Below are 17816 nucleotides of genomic sequence, written 5' to 3' on the forward strand. Positions count from 1 at the left end.
CTGCTTGCCAGGAAAACAGTAGCTCCTTCATTACACAGATGCAGACACTCAGTCAAATAAATGAAAATAGCCCTGCTCACAGCCCCTTATTCAAGGTAATGCTGCAGACTGCGGCCCTTTCAGGTAAATGGCTGTGTCACCGCCCACCAGAACAGGCCTTCAGTTTTGGGTACCTGAAGTTGCTTATTTCTCTTTGGTCTCTACAGGCTCAGTGAGGCTCTCATAGTAAACATGGAAAAGGTTCAAAGTAAAGAACTCCTTTCCTATAGCTTATGGCACTTATTCTGCAAGTGGGCCTGCCACATCAGCGTCCTTGGGGTACTTGTTACAAGTTCAGATTCTCAGACCCCACCCCAACCTGCTGAATCAGATACTCAAGGGGTACAGCCCAGCAATCTGTGTTTTAACAAGCCCTCCAGATGAATCCGATGCTCGCTAAAATTTTAAGAATGGCTTTAAATCAGATTAGATTGAAGGGACAGTTTAATTAATTCAATCCAAATTTAATTATACTAGAGAGTGGTAGATGTCTTCAGGGCCAACTGCTAAACTCTGATGCCTTGTAAGCATTAGGAAAAAGGCGCCCCTTCTGGGCAGTTTCAGCAGCTGCCGTCAGCTTAGGGCTGAATTTTAGCTCCATTGACCTCCTGGGCTGTGTGTTCCTACAGTGCCCAAACTGGACACCCTTATGCACTGGCAGCCCAGGATGATCTCTTTCTCCCTGATTAGAGTCACCACCTCCAGTGCTTAATTAAGAGTAAAAAAAAAAAAAAAAAAGACACTGTAGATGATGGTGATCATTTCTTGCCCGAGGATTAATTTTGTATCTTTTCTGAATTTCAGCATTTGACTGTCACATAACTATTTCCTAAAACAGATTTTATTCTGCTCTTGTACATTGTAAAATATAACCATTTCCACTGCTGGAGGAATTGAGTTTGTCTTTCAAAGCCTTGATTGGTCTTTATCCATGAGCCTTGGGTGTCTCCTGCATGACTGCAACACTAATCAGAAGAAACAACTGCACATTTCAGAAGGTGGGGTGAAAGGGGAGGTGGATAAAAATAGGCAGCCCTGCTTCACCAAAGCATGGTTTTGCTTCACAAATCTGACAGTATTTTGAGAGAGGAACACAGAGGGTTTCCCAAGGGAGGTTGTGATTGAGTGGAACCTCGTGAATCCTGACCCTTCTAAAAAAGTAGAGGTGGTAGCTCTGGCTAGTATAGATGAAACTCCCTCATGAAAGTGACATAAAACTCATTCTGGAGTCCTTAGAGCAGCCTAACAACGAGAGAAGCAAGCTCAAGGTGGAGAAAGAAGCCAGCTTAGGGACTGGCACTAGCTGACTGAGTTCACCAAGCCAGCATTTCCCAATGGCCTCAGGTTTCCTGAAACATGAACTTGAGTGCTGTGGCCCTTATGCAACATTTTATGTGAGTGTGCTTACCTTCATTTTTCCGGGGAGAGAACCCATTGCTCTCCATCACATTTTCAAAGGGATCTGTGATGCGCCCTCCTCCACCTCCCCAAATTAAGAACTGTGGGAAAAAAATCACAACTATAGATTACAATTCTAGATCTTAGTGGTCTGAATTACATGGAAAGGGTATGCACCAAGCCTTGAGGATTGGCTACTTTCACTACAAAAAAGTAAACTAGTTATAACAAGCATCTGTTGAATTTATAACCATTTTAAAGAGTTTAAAAAAAAGAAAAAAAGCACTTCCCAAAGCATGGCCACCATTCTGCTGGAGTCAAAGGTGTATCAAACCTAATTCATGATTGCTGGAGCTTCCTCTGACCAACCACTTGTTTAAGACTTCCATTTTGACTTAGAGAAAAAAAAAAAAATTACTTCAGTAGGCTGAGGAGCCTGGAAATAGAGAGAAAACATTTGTAGAAGGAAATAAAATATAATGTGCCATTGGACAGGCCACTGAATTAGGGTATATGATGCTTTATTAAAATTGTCGCCACTGCAGCTGTGCAATACAATGAAGGAAAATCCCTGCGTGCAGACATTTTGCTCCATGTCATTTGCAGTTTCTCTGTACGTTCAAATGACTTCTATCCTGAAGGCTTTTCAAATATACAGTCTTGCCTTCACTTCCAGTGAAATAAACCTGCCTTCTTTAATAAAATGATTGAAAGAAAATTGCCACCAGAAACAAAGTTGAAAGACTAACAGAAGCTATCTGCAACATGTGTAGCCAACAGAGGACTAATATCTACAGTATATAAATCAAAAATCCAACAACTCAATAAAAAAAAAGGTTAAGAACATAAATAGGTAAACCATGGAAGAAGAAATGCAAATGACCAATAACCTCACTACTAATCACAAGAAACGTAATGAGAACAGCAAGAAGATATGACATTTGCCCATCTGATAGCCAAAGTTTTAAAGAGCGATAATAATCCAGTTTTGGATAGGTGGGAGAACACACTGACAGTTTCTGTATAAAAAGTGATAGTGATAAGTACAAATAACCTGTGACCCAGTAATTCCACTTCTAGATATTTATTCTTGAGGAATACACATGTTCGTGAATATAAATACGAAGCTGTTCAGTGTAGTGTTGTTTATAAGAGCTAAAATCTAGTCTCCATGTAAATGTCCATTAGCAGAAATATGGTCAAGTAAACTATGGTAGACTCATACTATGAATATTGTGTGTAACAGTTAAAAAGAATAAGGTAGTTCTCTACATACTGGTATGGAAATATGTTTTTCCCATTAGTGGAAAAAGTCAGCCAGAATAATATGTATCGTATGGTATACTATAGTATGATTCCATAAATGTGAAATTAAGTGAGACTGTGTGTAATAGTAACATACACGTGAATTCATAGGAAAAAATCTGGCAGTTATCTCCAGAAGGAACAGGGTTGATAAGGGAAGTTAAAAGGAATTACTCTGTTTTCTCTATGTAATCCAGTGCTACTTGAATTATTTCTATGGAAAATAATTCATGCATTACTTGAGTGATTCAATGAGTAAATAATAAGTGAAATCCTCATTTTATAACAAAGCAGAAAATAGTTGAAGCAGACCAAGACTCATACAGAGGTATATCTTGCTTAGTACATGGTTTAAGAAATTGAAGAAGCTTCTCAATTAACGAATCCCCTGAATCCAGAGCTTCTTTGACGAAGCTGAGCTGGTGGTAGAGAAAAGGGTTCTTTCTACCCAGGCCAATTCAGTGTGACCTCTACATGCTGGGACAGAAGTCTGGGGTCTGCTTACTCTCCTCACCTGAAGGAGGACGAGAAAGAGAAGGACAGAAATGGTCTTGCAAGAGGGCAAAGACAGAAAATCTTGCGATGAAGAGGGCATTTATACCCCCAGATTATCAGTCACACTCGGATAGCCAAGTGTCAAAGATACTAGGACATGCCTTCCTTATCAGAAGAAATTTGGTACTAGTTCCAATAGTCTCTTAAATCAGGGAGTTAGGCCAGTGTTATTTAAGAACACTTCATTTAAGAAACTTTACTTAAGAAAAGTAAATTATGACCTTTCAAATCTATAAAGTAAGGGGTGATTATTGATCAGTTTATTTGCAAAATAATTGACATACGATTCCTTTGAGTTTCCCTGATACACATAAGCATTTGTTTGCTGGGAGCAAAGAGATCTGAACCTAAACTGTGAGAAGTCACTCTGATCATTGAAAATCAATCAGTAATGAAGATGAATCATCTCCAAAAGTGTAATCTGTCATTGTGTGTGTGTAATTGAATTTACTAAAAAATTGATTCATGTGTAGATTTTGAGGTAATATACTTTGCTGAAGCAAGACATAATGCATTCTACCAGATAACCTGAATAGGAACATTTTCACTTAATTAGGCTTTCCATAAATTATTGAGGAATATTGAAAATGTTGACATCATTTCCATAAGCGTGTATGGTATGCGGGGATAGTTCAGGATTTAGACAGAAGTACTGGGTTGGCCTAAAAGTTCATTTGGGTTTTTCCATAACATCTTATGGAAAAACCCAAATGAACTTTTAGGCCAGCCCAATATTTTCCTTCAGCATTGGCTGGGACCAAATTATCATCAGCTTTTAGAGAACTACTAGAAATGTTCTTCGGATTTTTTTGTTTTTGTTTTTTGGCCATGCTGCTCGGCTTGCAGGATCTGTTTCCTGACCAGGGATTGAACCCAGGCCACGGCAGTGAAAGCACTGAATCCTAACCACTAGGCCACAAGGGAACTCCCTAGAAATGTTCATTCTTATGTGGTCTAATTGAGAGATTTTTTTTTTTCTTTTAGATGAAATTTTCTGCAACTTGGTTTCTTAACTCTTCATTTTAAGAAAAAAGGAATCATGTTTCTAGAATAGGCAAAAATTCTAGAAAAGTATATCTTACCTATTTGCAAATTGATGGTATCCATCTTCTAATGACCTCAAATAATCGATTTTAAAATAATGTTCTCTTTTTCTTTCTTACAGAAGTAATGCATATTTGATATAGAAAACTTAGAAAATGTAGATAAACAAAAAGGAGAAAATGAAAATTACCTATAATTCCAACTCCTCAAAACAATCACTCTTTTAACATTTTGAAGTGTACCCTTTCAAAAGTCTTTTTTAAGTGTATATAATGCTTTTCTGGTAAAAAAAATGATTTCTTTTACCTCCAATTTTTTATTTAACAATATACCAAGGACATTTCTCTATAGTGTTAAATATCCTTCTGCATCATTTTTAACCACTGCATAATACCATCAGGCCCCTGAGTTGTTTTCAATTTTTCACTATTATGAACAAGATAATAATGAGTATCTTTGTTATTAAATCTTTCTTTACATCCATAAAAATTGAGATATCTTTGAAAGCCCATAGTCACACAGTTTAAGCCCCTCTCTTAACATTGAGCTAATTAAAAATAAAGAATGATTTCCTTTGAGATTCACTAGAACAAAGAAATGAAACCGCCTTTGTTTTTGTTTTCAAAATTACTGGCATGCCAGCAAGGGGGGAAATAAAGTGTCTAATGAACATATGTATGAAGAAATTTTAAACTTTTAACTTAAAATGACCTAAGTATTCATTCCAGGTGTATTTGTGTTTAAGAATTTTGATCACCAGCCATTGAAATTAAAGTGATTGTATTGAAAGGATGTTATTATTGTTAACTAAGACGCATTTGTTCTAATCACAAAGCAGCATCTCTTTACTGCTTTCCATTTACCTTGATTTTCTAAAAGAAAAGCATGCTCTTTGCTTGGCCAGGCTGTTGCTTAGCTTTCTTGATACTTACATTGCTTATGGACAGCATTTTTGATTAATGGTTTCGGGGTGTGGAGGGGGACCATCAGCTAAATAAAATAGCCCAGGTGTGGATTTAGAGCTGCCCTCCATCTTGGCCGCAAGACTACCCTGAATTAATTCATAAATTTCTGGCAAGTCTACCCTTTAGAATTGAAGAGACTCTCACATGACACACATGGATTGATATAAAAAGACACCGGACCACATCATGCAGAAACGACTTAAGGAAAAATTCCAGCTGCACATAACCCGCTCTACATCCCCACCAAGCTAACTAGTGACCAAGGCAGTAGCTTGAATAACCAATTGTTGTGCATGTACCATTCATTGTAAAGAGTCATGAAGTTAAATTCTGCCGTGAGAGTCTCAGAAGAATGCCCACTGGGGAAATTGCAAATAAAATGTTGTAAAATAACCAAGGAGTGGAGTGGGGAGTGGAGGATAAAGCAACAGAAGTATTTAATGTGAGACTAATTGTTATTTTTATGTTTCACCTATTGAAGATAACAGGTTCTTTGTTGAAGTTTTTTATCAGTTGGATTTAGACAAGGCTTCTCAACCTTGGCACCACTGACATTTTGGACCGAATCATTCTTTGCTGGGGAGGCGGGGAGGACTGTGCACTGTAGGATGTGCCACAGCATCCCTGGCCTCTACCCACTACATGCCAGTAGCACCTCCACCCCAGTTGTGACAACCAAAAATGTCACAAAACTGTCCCCTGTTGAGAACCACTGGATTAAGAAATTAGCATTCTGAAATACCGAAAAAGTGAAGACTCAGGCCAAACATCATCATGTCATGTGCCATTTTATTTAGATCAGTGTGGGTGGAAGTAGTGCCACCCATCTTTGTGCTATTATGCTAGACTTGAAGTTCAGTGCAGACCTGTACTCTCTGACACCATGTATTCTGTGCAAAAATACCTCTCTGTGTGAGCATTGCACCAAATCTCACTGGTAGCAGTGAGCATCATTTCTCTGCCCTCTACGTCATGTCTCTTACAATAGCAATGAAAGTGTTCTTTCTGTTGAATGCATTGTTGTAAAGAATCTCCAAATCTATTTTGAAAGGTATATGGAAGGTAAGTATTAGACCACACAGACCTGACCCTGTCCCTTAAAGGGATCTTCTAACCAAGCTTTTAGGAGATCTCAGGCTACAGCCCTATCCACGAGCTAATACTTTCTACCCACCTAGCTCATTTTACAAGAATCACCCCTAAATAATTTCCACTCTTTTCAGTTCTAAGACTATTTTGACTTAACTTCCTTGTATTCACTCCCCCTTTGGCTGGTTTGCCTAACTTTATGATTGACTCTTCATAAAGTTAGTGAGTTCCCTGCTTTTTACTCCTCTCTCTGGCTTCTGCTAAGCTGCCATCTTCCCCTGAAGTCTCCCCCATTGAAAGTTTGGATTTAATAACGGAAGTTGCCAACATCTTGACCTTCTTTCAGATATGACAATGGATGATGTTCGGGAATACGAGAAAAACATGCATGAACAAACCAACATAAAAGTTTGCAATCAGCATTCCTCCACTGTGGATGACATAGAGAGCCAGGCCCAAACAAGTGTATGTAGAATTTTTAAAACATGTTGCCCACCCTTTACCAAACATACACATAAACTGATCTTTGAAAAGACTTCAAATGCATCAATTCTCAAACTTCCACAAAAAAGCGTCATCGCCCAGAGGCTGTTGGTGAAGAACCTGAGCTGGGTCTTAATTGGACAGTGTTACCTCTTGCTTCCAGACATTTCCATTCTTTAACGCAGCTTGACTCGGGGGTTATTTCGGTCATAAAACCAAGAGCATGTAGAGTGGAAACATTGTGTGGCCTGCACCACAAAAGAACAGAGGGGTGAAAACAGACGTCCTAAGAAAGCTAGACCATCAATGCCAGTAACTTTTAAAGACATAGTTAACACTCATTCATTTAAGTCGTTCATTCTGGCTCATCTAGTATTTTAGGTTTCTTTACATTTGCTTTGAAATGCTTTCTAGGGCTCTTTATGGCTATCTGACCCAATCACTTCCTTTTTACTTAGATTCATGTCCAGATGGGGCTGCCATCTATGCATACATACTGGCTGAGCAGTGAAGGTGTGGTGAGCTAGATCTCGCCCGGGACTTAAGCATCAGAGAACCTGAGGTTATTTAATGGCACATTGGTGATTGAGAGCTGACCGTACGGTGTATGCCAGCATCTTAAATATAGTTCTATCTCAATCATTCGTGCTAATGAAGAGGAGTGACAGATAACAAAGAAAAATGTAATCGCCAAGTCATATAAATGTATCTTTGGCCAGAGCTGTGATCTCTTTGGGTGCCAGCTTGAGCCCACATGTCTGTTAGCCCCACAGTAATACACATTAGATATTTAAGAAATTGACAGCGTAGTTACAGAAAATTGACAGATGGCTATTGTTGTAAATGCTTTAGATATGCAAAGACCTTTGGTTGCACTTTGGAAATTTCTAGTGAACTTTTGAGAGCATGTCTTTGGAATGTGCCCTGTAAAACCTATGTGCTGCTATTGGATGCATGTGACTGCCCTTGAGGTTGAAATGGACTTCCTCCCCATTTTGGATGCAGTGATTGGATTTGCAGAAAGCTCTTTGGATCAGGAGGTGTTCCTCTGTAGGCACCGACCAGTTCCTATAGGACTTCCCCCTTCCTCTCTCCCTGTTCTAAAGTTAGAAGTGCTCATTAAGGAAACTGTCCTTGAATTTCTATCACTTTCAATTACCTTTTCTTTAGGAACGTTAGACACCTGTTCCCTCTCAGCTGCTCTCTGAAAGCCACTCACTATATATAAGCACCACAAGACAAAGGAAGCCAGAGGAAAGGGGAAGATGCCAGGTAGCCAAAGGATACTAAACAGTGCTTTCCTCATTCTGAGTTCTTACACCTTATTGAATTTGTTACAATATTGCTTCTGTTTTATGTTTTGGTTTTTTGGCCGGGAGGCATGTGGGATCTTAGTTCCCCGGGCAGGGATGGAACCCTCACCCCCTGCATTGGAAGGCGAAGTCTTAACCACTGGACCACCAGGGAAGTCCCAACGTGGTTACCTTTAAATGCTTACCACCATTTCCCTTATTCTTTGAATTCCATCAAATTGGGGGTCTTTTATTTTTCTATATTTTTCTTCTCTATCATAATGAAAAAGTTGAAATCAAGGGGCTGCTGTCCATCACGAATAAAAACTGCATGGGTGCTCAGTAAATTTAAATCATTGACCTGAGTAGAGACAAACTAGATTGAAATTAGGCAAAATGAACATCCATGGCCACGGGCAATAAGGAAAATAACAGTCTCCTATTCAATTGAGTAGGTTCAATACTTTCAAGGAGGAGAACTTCTAAGAGACTCTGAACCGGAGTGTAAAATCAAACTTCTGTACTTTGGATGATTTCTGCCCCCTGCTGGATGTGTGGAGTGGAGCACTATATTCAGCCACTTGTATAGAAAACCTGATTTTTCAAAGATGATATCATTTATTATAGCAGAAACATACTGCTGAGATTTTGCTGACATTCACTGAAATTTTTCTGAGTCTCAATTTGTTTTATTTTTCTTATACTTTTTTTAAACATATTTATTGGAGTACAATTGCTTTACAATGGTGTGTTAGTTTCTGCTTTATAACAAAGTGAATCAGATATACATATACATATATCCCCATATCTCTTCCCTCTTGCGTCTCCCTCCCTCCCACCCTCCCTATCCCACCCCTCTGGTGGTCACAAAGCACGAGCTGATCTCCCTGTACTATGCGACTGCTTCTCAATTTTGTTTTGAAATACCTCCTTTTAAAGAACTTAATCTTATTTCTGAGCTTGTTTAATAGTCTTAGTATTTTTTTAAAGTGGTAAGTTTACAGGTACAGTTCTTGCTATATTCTGAATTTCATATTCTGTCAACACAGGCATAATTTTTTATTTCCTTTGTAAGAACTTTTTCCTTTCAGAAAATTTTAATAATTGTTCCTAGGAAATCCTCTCAAGGATTTTGTTTTTTGTGCAATATTCCTGGTTTGCTCATATGTTATATGACTCTCTGTCTCTCTGTCTCTCTCTCTCTCTCCCTCTCTCTCTCTCTCTCTCTCTCTCTCTCTATATATATATATATATATATCCTAATGATTAATACTATATTAACTCCATAGTTAGAATTTCCAAAGGGACTCTATGTTTCATACTATTTTATGTGGTATCATCTAATGTGGTATCACCTACTAAGTTCATGGGAGAGGTCACAAATGAAAAATGGGTCTCTGGAAGCTAAAACAGATGTAGAAATCCATGGGCAGCAGATTTCACATTTTACAAGCTTTTAGGCCTTCACTGAGCTTTTTCTAATATGCCCAGTTATCTGTTTTCCCTGTTACCAGTAATAAAATTGGCAAAAGATACCAGGGATAGCCAGACTGAGAGTAATTAATAATAACCATAATAGTAGTAGTAATAATAATAGAGTTTCTAAGAATGAGAGAAGAGATACTAAACTATATAAAGCAAACCGGCCCTAAGAAAGAAGGCATCACTGTATTGTAACACAGTGATATTCCTTCAGTGTATTATGTCTAAAATGTAGTAAGTGTATATAATACGTTATTCACTGTAGTTACATTAGGGAAGGATTTACATTTAAAGGAATTTTTCTTTTTTACTTTCTCACGTAATAACATTTCAGGTATTTTTGGAAAGTCTACACCATCTGACAATGCCTGTTAAATGAGGCGTCACTGAATTTATTTCTTGAATGCCAAATAATGCTCTTTTTTCTTTTAAATAAAATTCTCACCCATTATGTGATACTATCCTTTTGTTCTCTGCTCTTTTTCTTTTTATGTTTCCTTGAGAAATGGTTTCGTTTTTTTGGTTTGGGGATAGTTAGAGTTTGTTGTTGTTGTTGTCATATCTTACTTGTTTTTTAAGAAGAAATAATTAAAACACAGCGTCTGAAAAATCTCAGGGTGGATACACAGTCAGGAAACAAGTAACCCCTAGAATACATAAAGTATATTCATTGAATAAGAGGATAGCATGTTGAAAAATTCTGATGATCTGCCTATTTACCCTATAAAGGTGAACTTATATTTTCACGATCTAAAGTGGATAATAGTATGTATCATTTTGGGGCCATTGATTGCTTTAATAATCTTCCCTTTATAGAAAAGATGGCCAGGTCTAATAATAGCTCTGCATACCATACCATACGCACAACACACAGACACACACAGCTCCGGTGTGCTTCTGTACTCTCCTGATAAGTTCTTTTTTCAGAATACTTAAAGTACTCACTGAAAAGTGCTTTGGACAACCTTGGATGGTTACTCATAAAGGAATTTTTTTTTTTTCAGAGGTCTGCCTCAGTAAAAAGAAAAAAATTCAGGGCTTAGCATTTCGATGATAATTTGGGTTTATAATCTGGAGATCCCCTTATCATAGAGTTCTGATGGGTCCTTTAAAAACAGGCAGAGAGATGAATCCATTTGCATCTCTTCTAAATACCTGCTCATTTTTTTCTTCTTTCTGTTTTTTTCCTTTAAGACATGACAATGGATGAAGTCCGAGAATTTGAACGAGCCACTCAGGAAGCCACCAACAAGAAAATTGGCGTTTTCCCCCCTGCCGTTTCTATCTCCAGCATTCCCCTGCTGCCGTCCTCAGTCCGCAGCGCCCCTTCCAGCGCTCCATCCACTCCTCTCTCCACAGATGCGCCAGAATTTCTGTCGGTTCCCAAAGATCGGCCCCGGAAAAAGTCTGCCCCAGAAACTCTCACGCTTCCAGACCCTGAGAAAAAAGCCACCCTGAATTTACCTGGCATACATTCTTCAGATAAGCCATGTCGGCCTAAAGCAGAGTAACTTCATAAGAATATTTCATGGGGTTTTATATTTTCGGTTTGGGGTCTTGTTTTTTTTGTTTGTTTTTTTTTTTTAATAATCCGGTATAGAAAAAGACTGCTTTGTCACTCAAACATGTCCCTTTGATCTTTTGAGTATGCATGTAGTTAAGTAATTTCACATATGATTCCTTAAGTATGCCACACAGCGTCATATTAGATGTAAGATGTAAGACTTGCAAAGGACAGAAGGGATCTTCTGTAGCCACAGCTGGATGCCAGGGAGGAAGCCTTGTTTATTGGGCATTTGATGAGGTTGGCATGGACTTCAAGGGTAAATAAATGAAAACTTTGTACCACTGTGTTACAAGGTGTAGTGAAATAGTGAAGTCAGTTTCCTCCCATCAAACCTGAAATTCTCAAAAATATTCTCAGGCATAATATACCTAATTGTTAAATTTTGAACTGCTCCTTACCAATACTTGAATACCAGTAGTTACTGAGATTCCTATTTGCGTTAGTCTGACTCAGGATTTGGGGCCTAATTAACTCTTTAAATTTTTTGGAAATTTTAATTATCAACATGTAGAGGCTCCAAGTGCAATTAACAGTAACTTATTTATACCTTTCACAGAATTTAATAAAGGTTCCACTTGTTTCTGTCTTTTAATAACTTTCCCCTTCGTGCCCTTGTGGCCTCAGAAATCTTTTAAGAATTACATGGATGAATGTGACCATAACTGTCTGATTTTGGGATGGTTTGGTTTAGGAACCAAGAGGCCCAGGTGAGGCAAACGTCTTTTTTTTTCTACAGGTACCAACGAACCTTGACCTATCACCTTCCGTCATCCTTTAAGATTCTCAGAATTTGCAATTAATTGAGTAGAATTCATTGACTCTTTACCCATTCAAAGAAGTTCAAGGATAGAGTAAACTACCTGGACTTTAACACTGTCAGAGTTGTCTCCCATCCCCTTCCTCATTTTACTCTTAATAACATCTAGACCTCCCTGAACGGATTGCCCATCACTAGACCTTAGAAAAGATTGTCATTCTCTTGCTCCTTACTTGAAATCCAAATATTGGGAATGTCACAAAAGTCGAGTGAATACAGTCGAGTGGGAGGAGAAAATGAGCAGAATGGCTGACTCCTATCTGTAGAGTAACAAGGAAAAGTGATAAAAGATGCCCCTCTGTCTAGCTTTCTTTTCTGAGAGTATTGGTAATGCAAGATTAGACTCAAGGTTGATGGGAGACAAGATCACTCACCAAAGTGGCAGAGAGAGAACTCTCCTTTGATCTAAAGAGAAGACTGCCACCTTCGCACCTCACTGCCTTTAAACACAGAAAGAAGAGCAAACAGAATCTGGCATTTCCTTTTGTCCTCCAAGAGAGGAAGAGAACAAGGTAATTGGGCAACTCCAAGGCCCCAGCTAGCCTTCCTGACCATAACCTCCAACCTCAGGAAAGGGACCTTCCCCAAACACAGATTCCAAAGGACACTACATAGACCAAGGAGGGTATCCTCCTCCTCTTACACAGCCTCTCAGCCAGTGGACCCTGCCTGCTTCTCTCTCTCAGAGCACAGCACTCTGCCTAGTGTCCTTCCAGTTAACAGACTCTCCCAAGGTGCAGGTGCTGGCCCCATGAGCCCAGCACCAAGTGTTCTAAGTCATATGTCAGATTGTCAAGATCATTTCTTTATCTATAGGTTGACATTTAGCTTAATAAATAAATAAACCCAGAACTCAAAGGGAACCCATTGCAAATAGCTTAGATCAACAGTGCATCTCTTCCCTAAGAATGATAGCACCATAGTAAGACACCGCCTTTGCATGGTATGGTAGCATGATTTTTGCTTGTGGGAAAACTCAATCTTTTATCAAGACCCCTTGGACTTCTCAATGGCTCTCTTTCGACACAGTAGCACTTAACAAGAATGTTTCCCTTTGGAAGTAAAATTCTCCTTTCAGAAGACAGTGACATGGTGTGTATATTTGCTTACCATTTGCAAGCTGAAATCAGGATGGGGTGGGATCGTGATTTTTGCATGGAATGAATTTATTTTGTGCGTGCTGTTCACACATCTAGACCTAGTTTTTCTGTTGATGCCATTGCTAATTTTCCATTTTTGTAAAGTAGCTTCTGCTATCCAGGTCAGCAATTCTATATGCTTTAGAAAGCTAATTTCTGGTTTCCTACTGTGAGTTTTCTTTCTCTTATAGCCAGTACAATACCACAGACATTACTTGCAAAACTACCACTGATAGTGTAATTCTTAGCCAACAAATATGTGTGCTCTTAAAGTATGTTCAGTTTTTCTGTCTACATGTGGTTTGTGTGCATTTTAATGGGGGGGGGGGGAGACGGGTGCAGATATTCCTTTAGCTGCTTTGAATATTTAGTCCAGTCATCACAGGGCATAAATGACTTCAGTATTTTATTTGTCTTGATTGTCAAGTGTCATTTCACAGTCTCCATACATGAATTTGTTTATTGTGGGGTACAAGCCTGCGATGAATGTGTATATAGAACATTATTAATTCCTATAAGGCTGGAAACTAAGTGGCTGCATGATGGAAATTTAGAAGAAAAGAAAAGCAGAAACTTGAATTCATTAAGCGTGTATAGGGGAAGAATAGAATCTTAACTCAGTGCCTCTGTCTGCAATGTGGAAACCTTCAACCTTGTTCACCAAAATTGTACTATACCTGTATATATATAAATATAGTGAATCCGACACCACCAGTTTTAAGTCTCTGGTAGCCAAATTAAAATAAATAATCCACAGAATAACACGTATGTTCACCCGATCTTTGTCTCTCATGTTAGTGGAGACCATCAAAATGACCATAGATTTCATTACTTTGAATGGACTTCAAATTACGAAATGCCCTTGTGCTTTTCGTTGGCCATAGTACAGCACTGTTGCTTTAGCTGTGCTTTCCCAGGATAAGAAGCCCTTGGTGTTTTTACTGCATAAACTTTGTCAGAAGTCAGCTCTGAAGACCATTTCATTTTCCTACTTTTGGGCTGGAATAAGACAAAGCAAAGAGGAAGCATAACGACAAAGGAGTCCGTGACATTTTTGTTACTACATGATAACCAAAACAGTATGAGTTCACTGGTGAACGAATTTATAAACCCTTCTGTTTTGGTCTTGCATTTGTGTGAGGGAAAGTGGCTTTAAGTTATTTGGAGGTATTTATTAGCCATGTTTTTGGTTGTGAAAATAAATCTCTAAATAGCACAATTGTGTGTGTCTAATGTAGACACTCAAAAAACACAAAAAGACCCCCAAAAGTTATGTGGTTTTCTTCCAAGACACTGTAAGAAACAGTGACCTAAGAGAATAGATTCTGACACTACTCAAGAAATAATTTTTCCATGAAAATTTCAAGGCTAATGGATTTATGCGTATTTTAAAATTCTACTCGCCTTAGCATCTTTTCAATGGCTCAGAGACGACACGTCACTGGCTGGCATAGGTCAACAACAATTTTACTTTTCAGAAGGGCCAGAGAATAATTTACTCCACGTGTAATACGTACTCAGATAATCCAATGGGAAAGATTGTTTAAATAGTTTTAGTCCCTTTCTGATCATCTGATTCAGTAGGCTGGGTGACGATATGCCATCTAAGCCATAATTCTTGAAATTAAAAAAAAAACCAGTGACTGCACTTGATCATAAATCATTTAAAACTATTCTTTCCTGCTGAAACCGAGTGTTACACAAGAGCATGGCAATGGCATACAGAGGCAACACATACCAGATTCTTCTGTGTTCTACCTTCAAAACAATCTGTTTCATTTGAAATGTACGCGTTTAAGCTTTTTAGGAGTTAGTGCAATAAGAGAATGTGAATATGTTGAGACCTTTCCAGATGCTGTTATTGTTATTTTGTCGTTAAGTTAACAGATGCCTTGGGTTAGCCTCTCAATGTTTTTGCTTAAAATCGAAAGCCTGTCTGTTGAATTGCAAGTCTCCCTTCAGTTTGTGTGTGTCACCAAGGAGAGGTTCTTTGAGTTGATGTTATACCTGTGCCACTTGTATGTAGCTTCAAGTGTAATTTTTAGCGTTTACATTTCGAGCTGAGATCTTGATTAAATGAGTCAATATACCACTGCCACAGCTGAGGGACCAAGTTTTGGGCTGCACAGTGTTATAGACAGCAAGCAAAGCAAACAAAATTGATCCTCACACACGCCATCCTCCTGTGTCATTTTATGGCTGTTTTGTGGTTTTTTTCCCAGTTATTTATTATTGATAATAACTTACTTTTTCTTACATTCTGTTGTAAATAAAGTACAAAGCAATCTTCTTTCCAAGTGTAGCTTCCTCTCTGTCTTTCTCAGATCTTCCCAAGGGAATGTTAACTATTGGGAACTTGGGGGTTGATGGGAAAGAAGCTATCAAGGGAGAAAGAACAAGCCAAAGGCCGGAACTTAGACCCAGTTCTAGGGGACTTGTGTGCAAAGAAGCCTGGTCTGCTAATAGGCGTATGGTGTCTTCAGGGCTGGGCCCTTGGTAAGAAATGCCTGGGTGCCAGCTCTAACTCTCCAGCCAAAAAATACCCAAAGTGAATATAACCCGGTGGGATACACATGCAGACTCATCCATCCACCCATCAGGTGCTTGGTTACCCCTCATCAAATGTGAGGCAAGAGTCTTGAGTGGTAACCAAGGTAAAGCATCCCCCAGGGAATCTGTAGGAACACCACCTTAGGGGGGACACCAGATCCTCTCCACCGCAGGGCAAGCCAGGTAAGCTGCGCTGAAATGGCTCTGACCTGACGGTGGTTTCTCCATCTCAAGTAGCTCCTGTTGTTCACAAAAGCGTCCTCTGGGGACGGGAGGAGGAGCACAGAAATGCTTTAGCACCCATCTTTCAATAGTCTCCTCGGAGCTTAAGCAGAGACACACCTCTCCCTCCTATTCAATCCTGTAACGCGTGTCAGTATCCATATTATTATTCTTTTTATTGAAGTACAGTTGGTTTACAATGTTGTGTTACTTTCTGCTGTACAGCAAAGTGATTCAGTTATACATATGTACATTCTTTTTCATATTCTTTTCCCTTATGGTTTATCACAGGATACTGAACATAGTTCCCTGTGCTATGCAATATGACTTTGTTGTTTATCCATTCTATATATAATAGTTTGCATCTGCTAATCCCCAACTCCCAATCCTCCCTCCCCCACCCCCCATCCCCCTTGGCAACCACAAGTCTATTCTCTATGTCTGTGAGTCTGTTTCTGATTTGTAGATACGTGCATTTGTATTATTTTTTAGATTCCACATATAAGTGATATCATACGGTATTTGTCTTTCTCTGTCCGACTTACTTAGTATGATCAACTCTAGGCCCATCCATGTTGCTGCAAATGGCATTATTTCATTCTTTCTGATGGCCGAGTAATATTCTGTTGTATATATGTACCACATCTTCTTTATCCATTCCTCTGTCGATGGACATTTAGGTTGCTTCCATGTCTTGGCTGTTGTGAATAGTGCTGCTGTGAACATAGGGGTGCGTGTATCTTTTCGAATTAGAGTTTTGTCCAGGTATATGCCGAGGAGCATCCACATTGTGTGCCTCAATCTCTGATTGCGCCAGGCCACAGCTTCCTCTGACAGTGCACCATAACACACTGAAGATGGTCGCCAGATTACGTACACTAATTCAGTTAATCAAAACATGCTTGAGTTTCGAGCTGCAAATTCACCATTACCACTCCTGCCCTGCCATTTTAAAAAATATTTATTTATTCATTTATGGCTGCATTGGGTCTTCGTTGCTGTGGCGCAGGCTTCAGCAGTTGTGGCACGTGTACCTTTTCATTTGTTCTTCAAAACACACGAACTTCCCACACGTAGTTGCTGACTGAAAGCGCACTCGGTACAGCCAGGCTGGCTGTTTCTTCCTGAGGCCAAACTATATAGGTTGCCTGATGTTAAATGTATAGATATTTATCACATCACCAGTTTCCCTGTACAGCTTTTAATCATGATGTTATCTCATTTGAGTGTTACTCTTAGATTTCTGCACACCCACGTTCTTTTCTAAAACTTCCTGTTTCCTTCACTATATTCACTTGGGATTTTTTGCCTCCAGCTTCCAACTGTACCTTGGCCTCTCAGGTTTAAGATCAGTCATGTATCGTTTCTCCTAGCCCTGCTCTGAAATATCCCTAAATGAAAATGTTAGTCTCAAGCCTGAAGCTTTGATGGCTTTGGAACAACTATCAACCTATGTGTACGTGTACATTCATGTGCATGTGCGTGCATGTGTGCGTGTGTGTGTGTGTGGTGTGTGTGTGTGAGCCTGTAACTTGTGTGGCTGATCCAGACAAGCCCTGTTTACCAGTTTATTGACTTTCTCTGCTTAATTTTTAGCCCTCTAGTATTCCACACCTCCATAAATTCTCCCTTTTCTACAGCATCTAATCTAGTAGGATATCTCATTCAAGTCCAAACATTTAGCTACTTCTCCTTCACTTGGGAAAATTGGAAACGGCCTGGAACTAACTTTGCCTTAATATTCTTGCCCGGTCCCAGCATGGAGGACTTGAGCTAATAAGTAGCCAAAGAAACTGGACATGGCCTCGGGTCCTGATTCCAGCCATTCGGTACAGCAACATTAAACAGCTGAATTAAACACCTGGAATT

General features: G+C 39.2%; 1 protein-coding gene across 3 annotated transcripts in view; it reads left to right on the forward strand.

Annotated features, from left to right (window-relative positions):
- The window catches only part of PITPNC1 (phosphatidylinositol transfer protein cytoplasmic 1), a 263252-nt gene extending 247787 nt beyond the window's left edge, over positions 1–15465 (forward strand). For 2 of the 3 annotated variants that reach the window (XM_049701884.1, XM_049701885.1), the window contains one exon: positions 10847–15465. In XM_049701884.1, coding sequence (XP_049557841.1) covers positions 10847–11163 — 317 coding nt within the window. In that variant the 3' untranslated portion in view covers positions 11164–15465. Of the gene's footprint in view, positions 1–6741; positions 6861–10846 lie in introns of all 3 variants that reach the window. The other variant, XM_049701886.1, reaches the window with a different exon arrangement.
- The last annotated feature ends 2351 nt before the right edge of the window (positions 15466–17816 follow it).

The sequence above is a fragment of the Orcinus orca genome, chromosome 19, assembly GCF_937001465.1.
Source record: "Orcinus orca chromosome 19, mOrcOrc1.1, whole genome shotgun sequence".
Lineage (NCBI taxonomy): Eukaryota > Metazoa > Chordata > Mammalia > Artiodactyla > Delphinidae > Orcinus > Orcinus orca.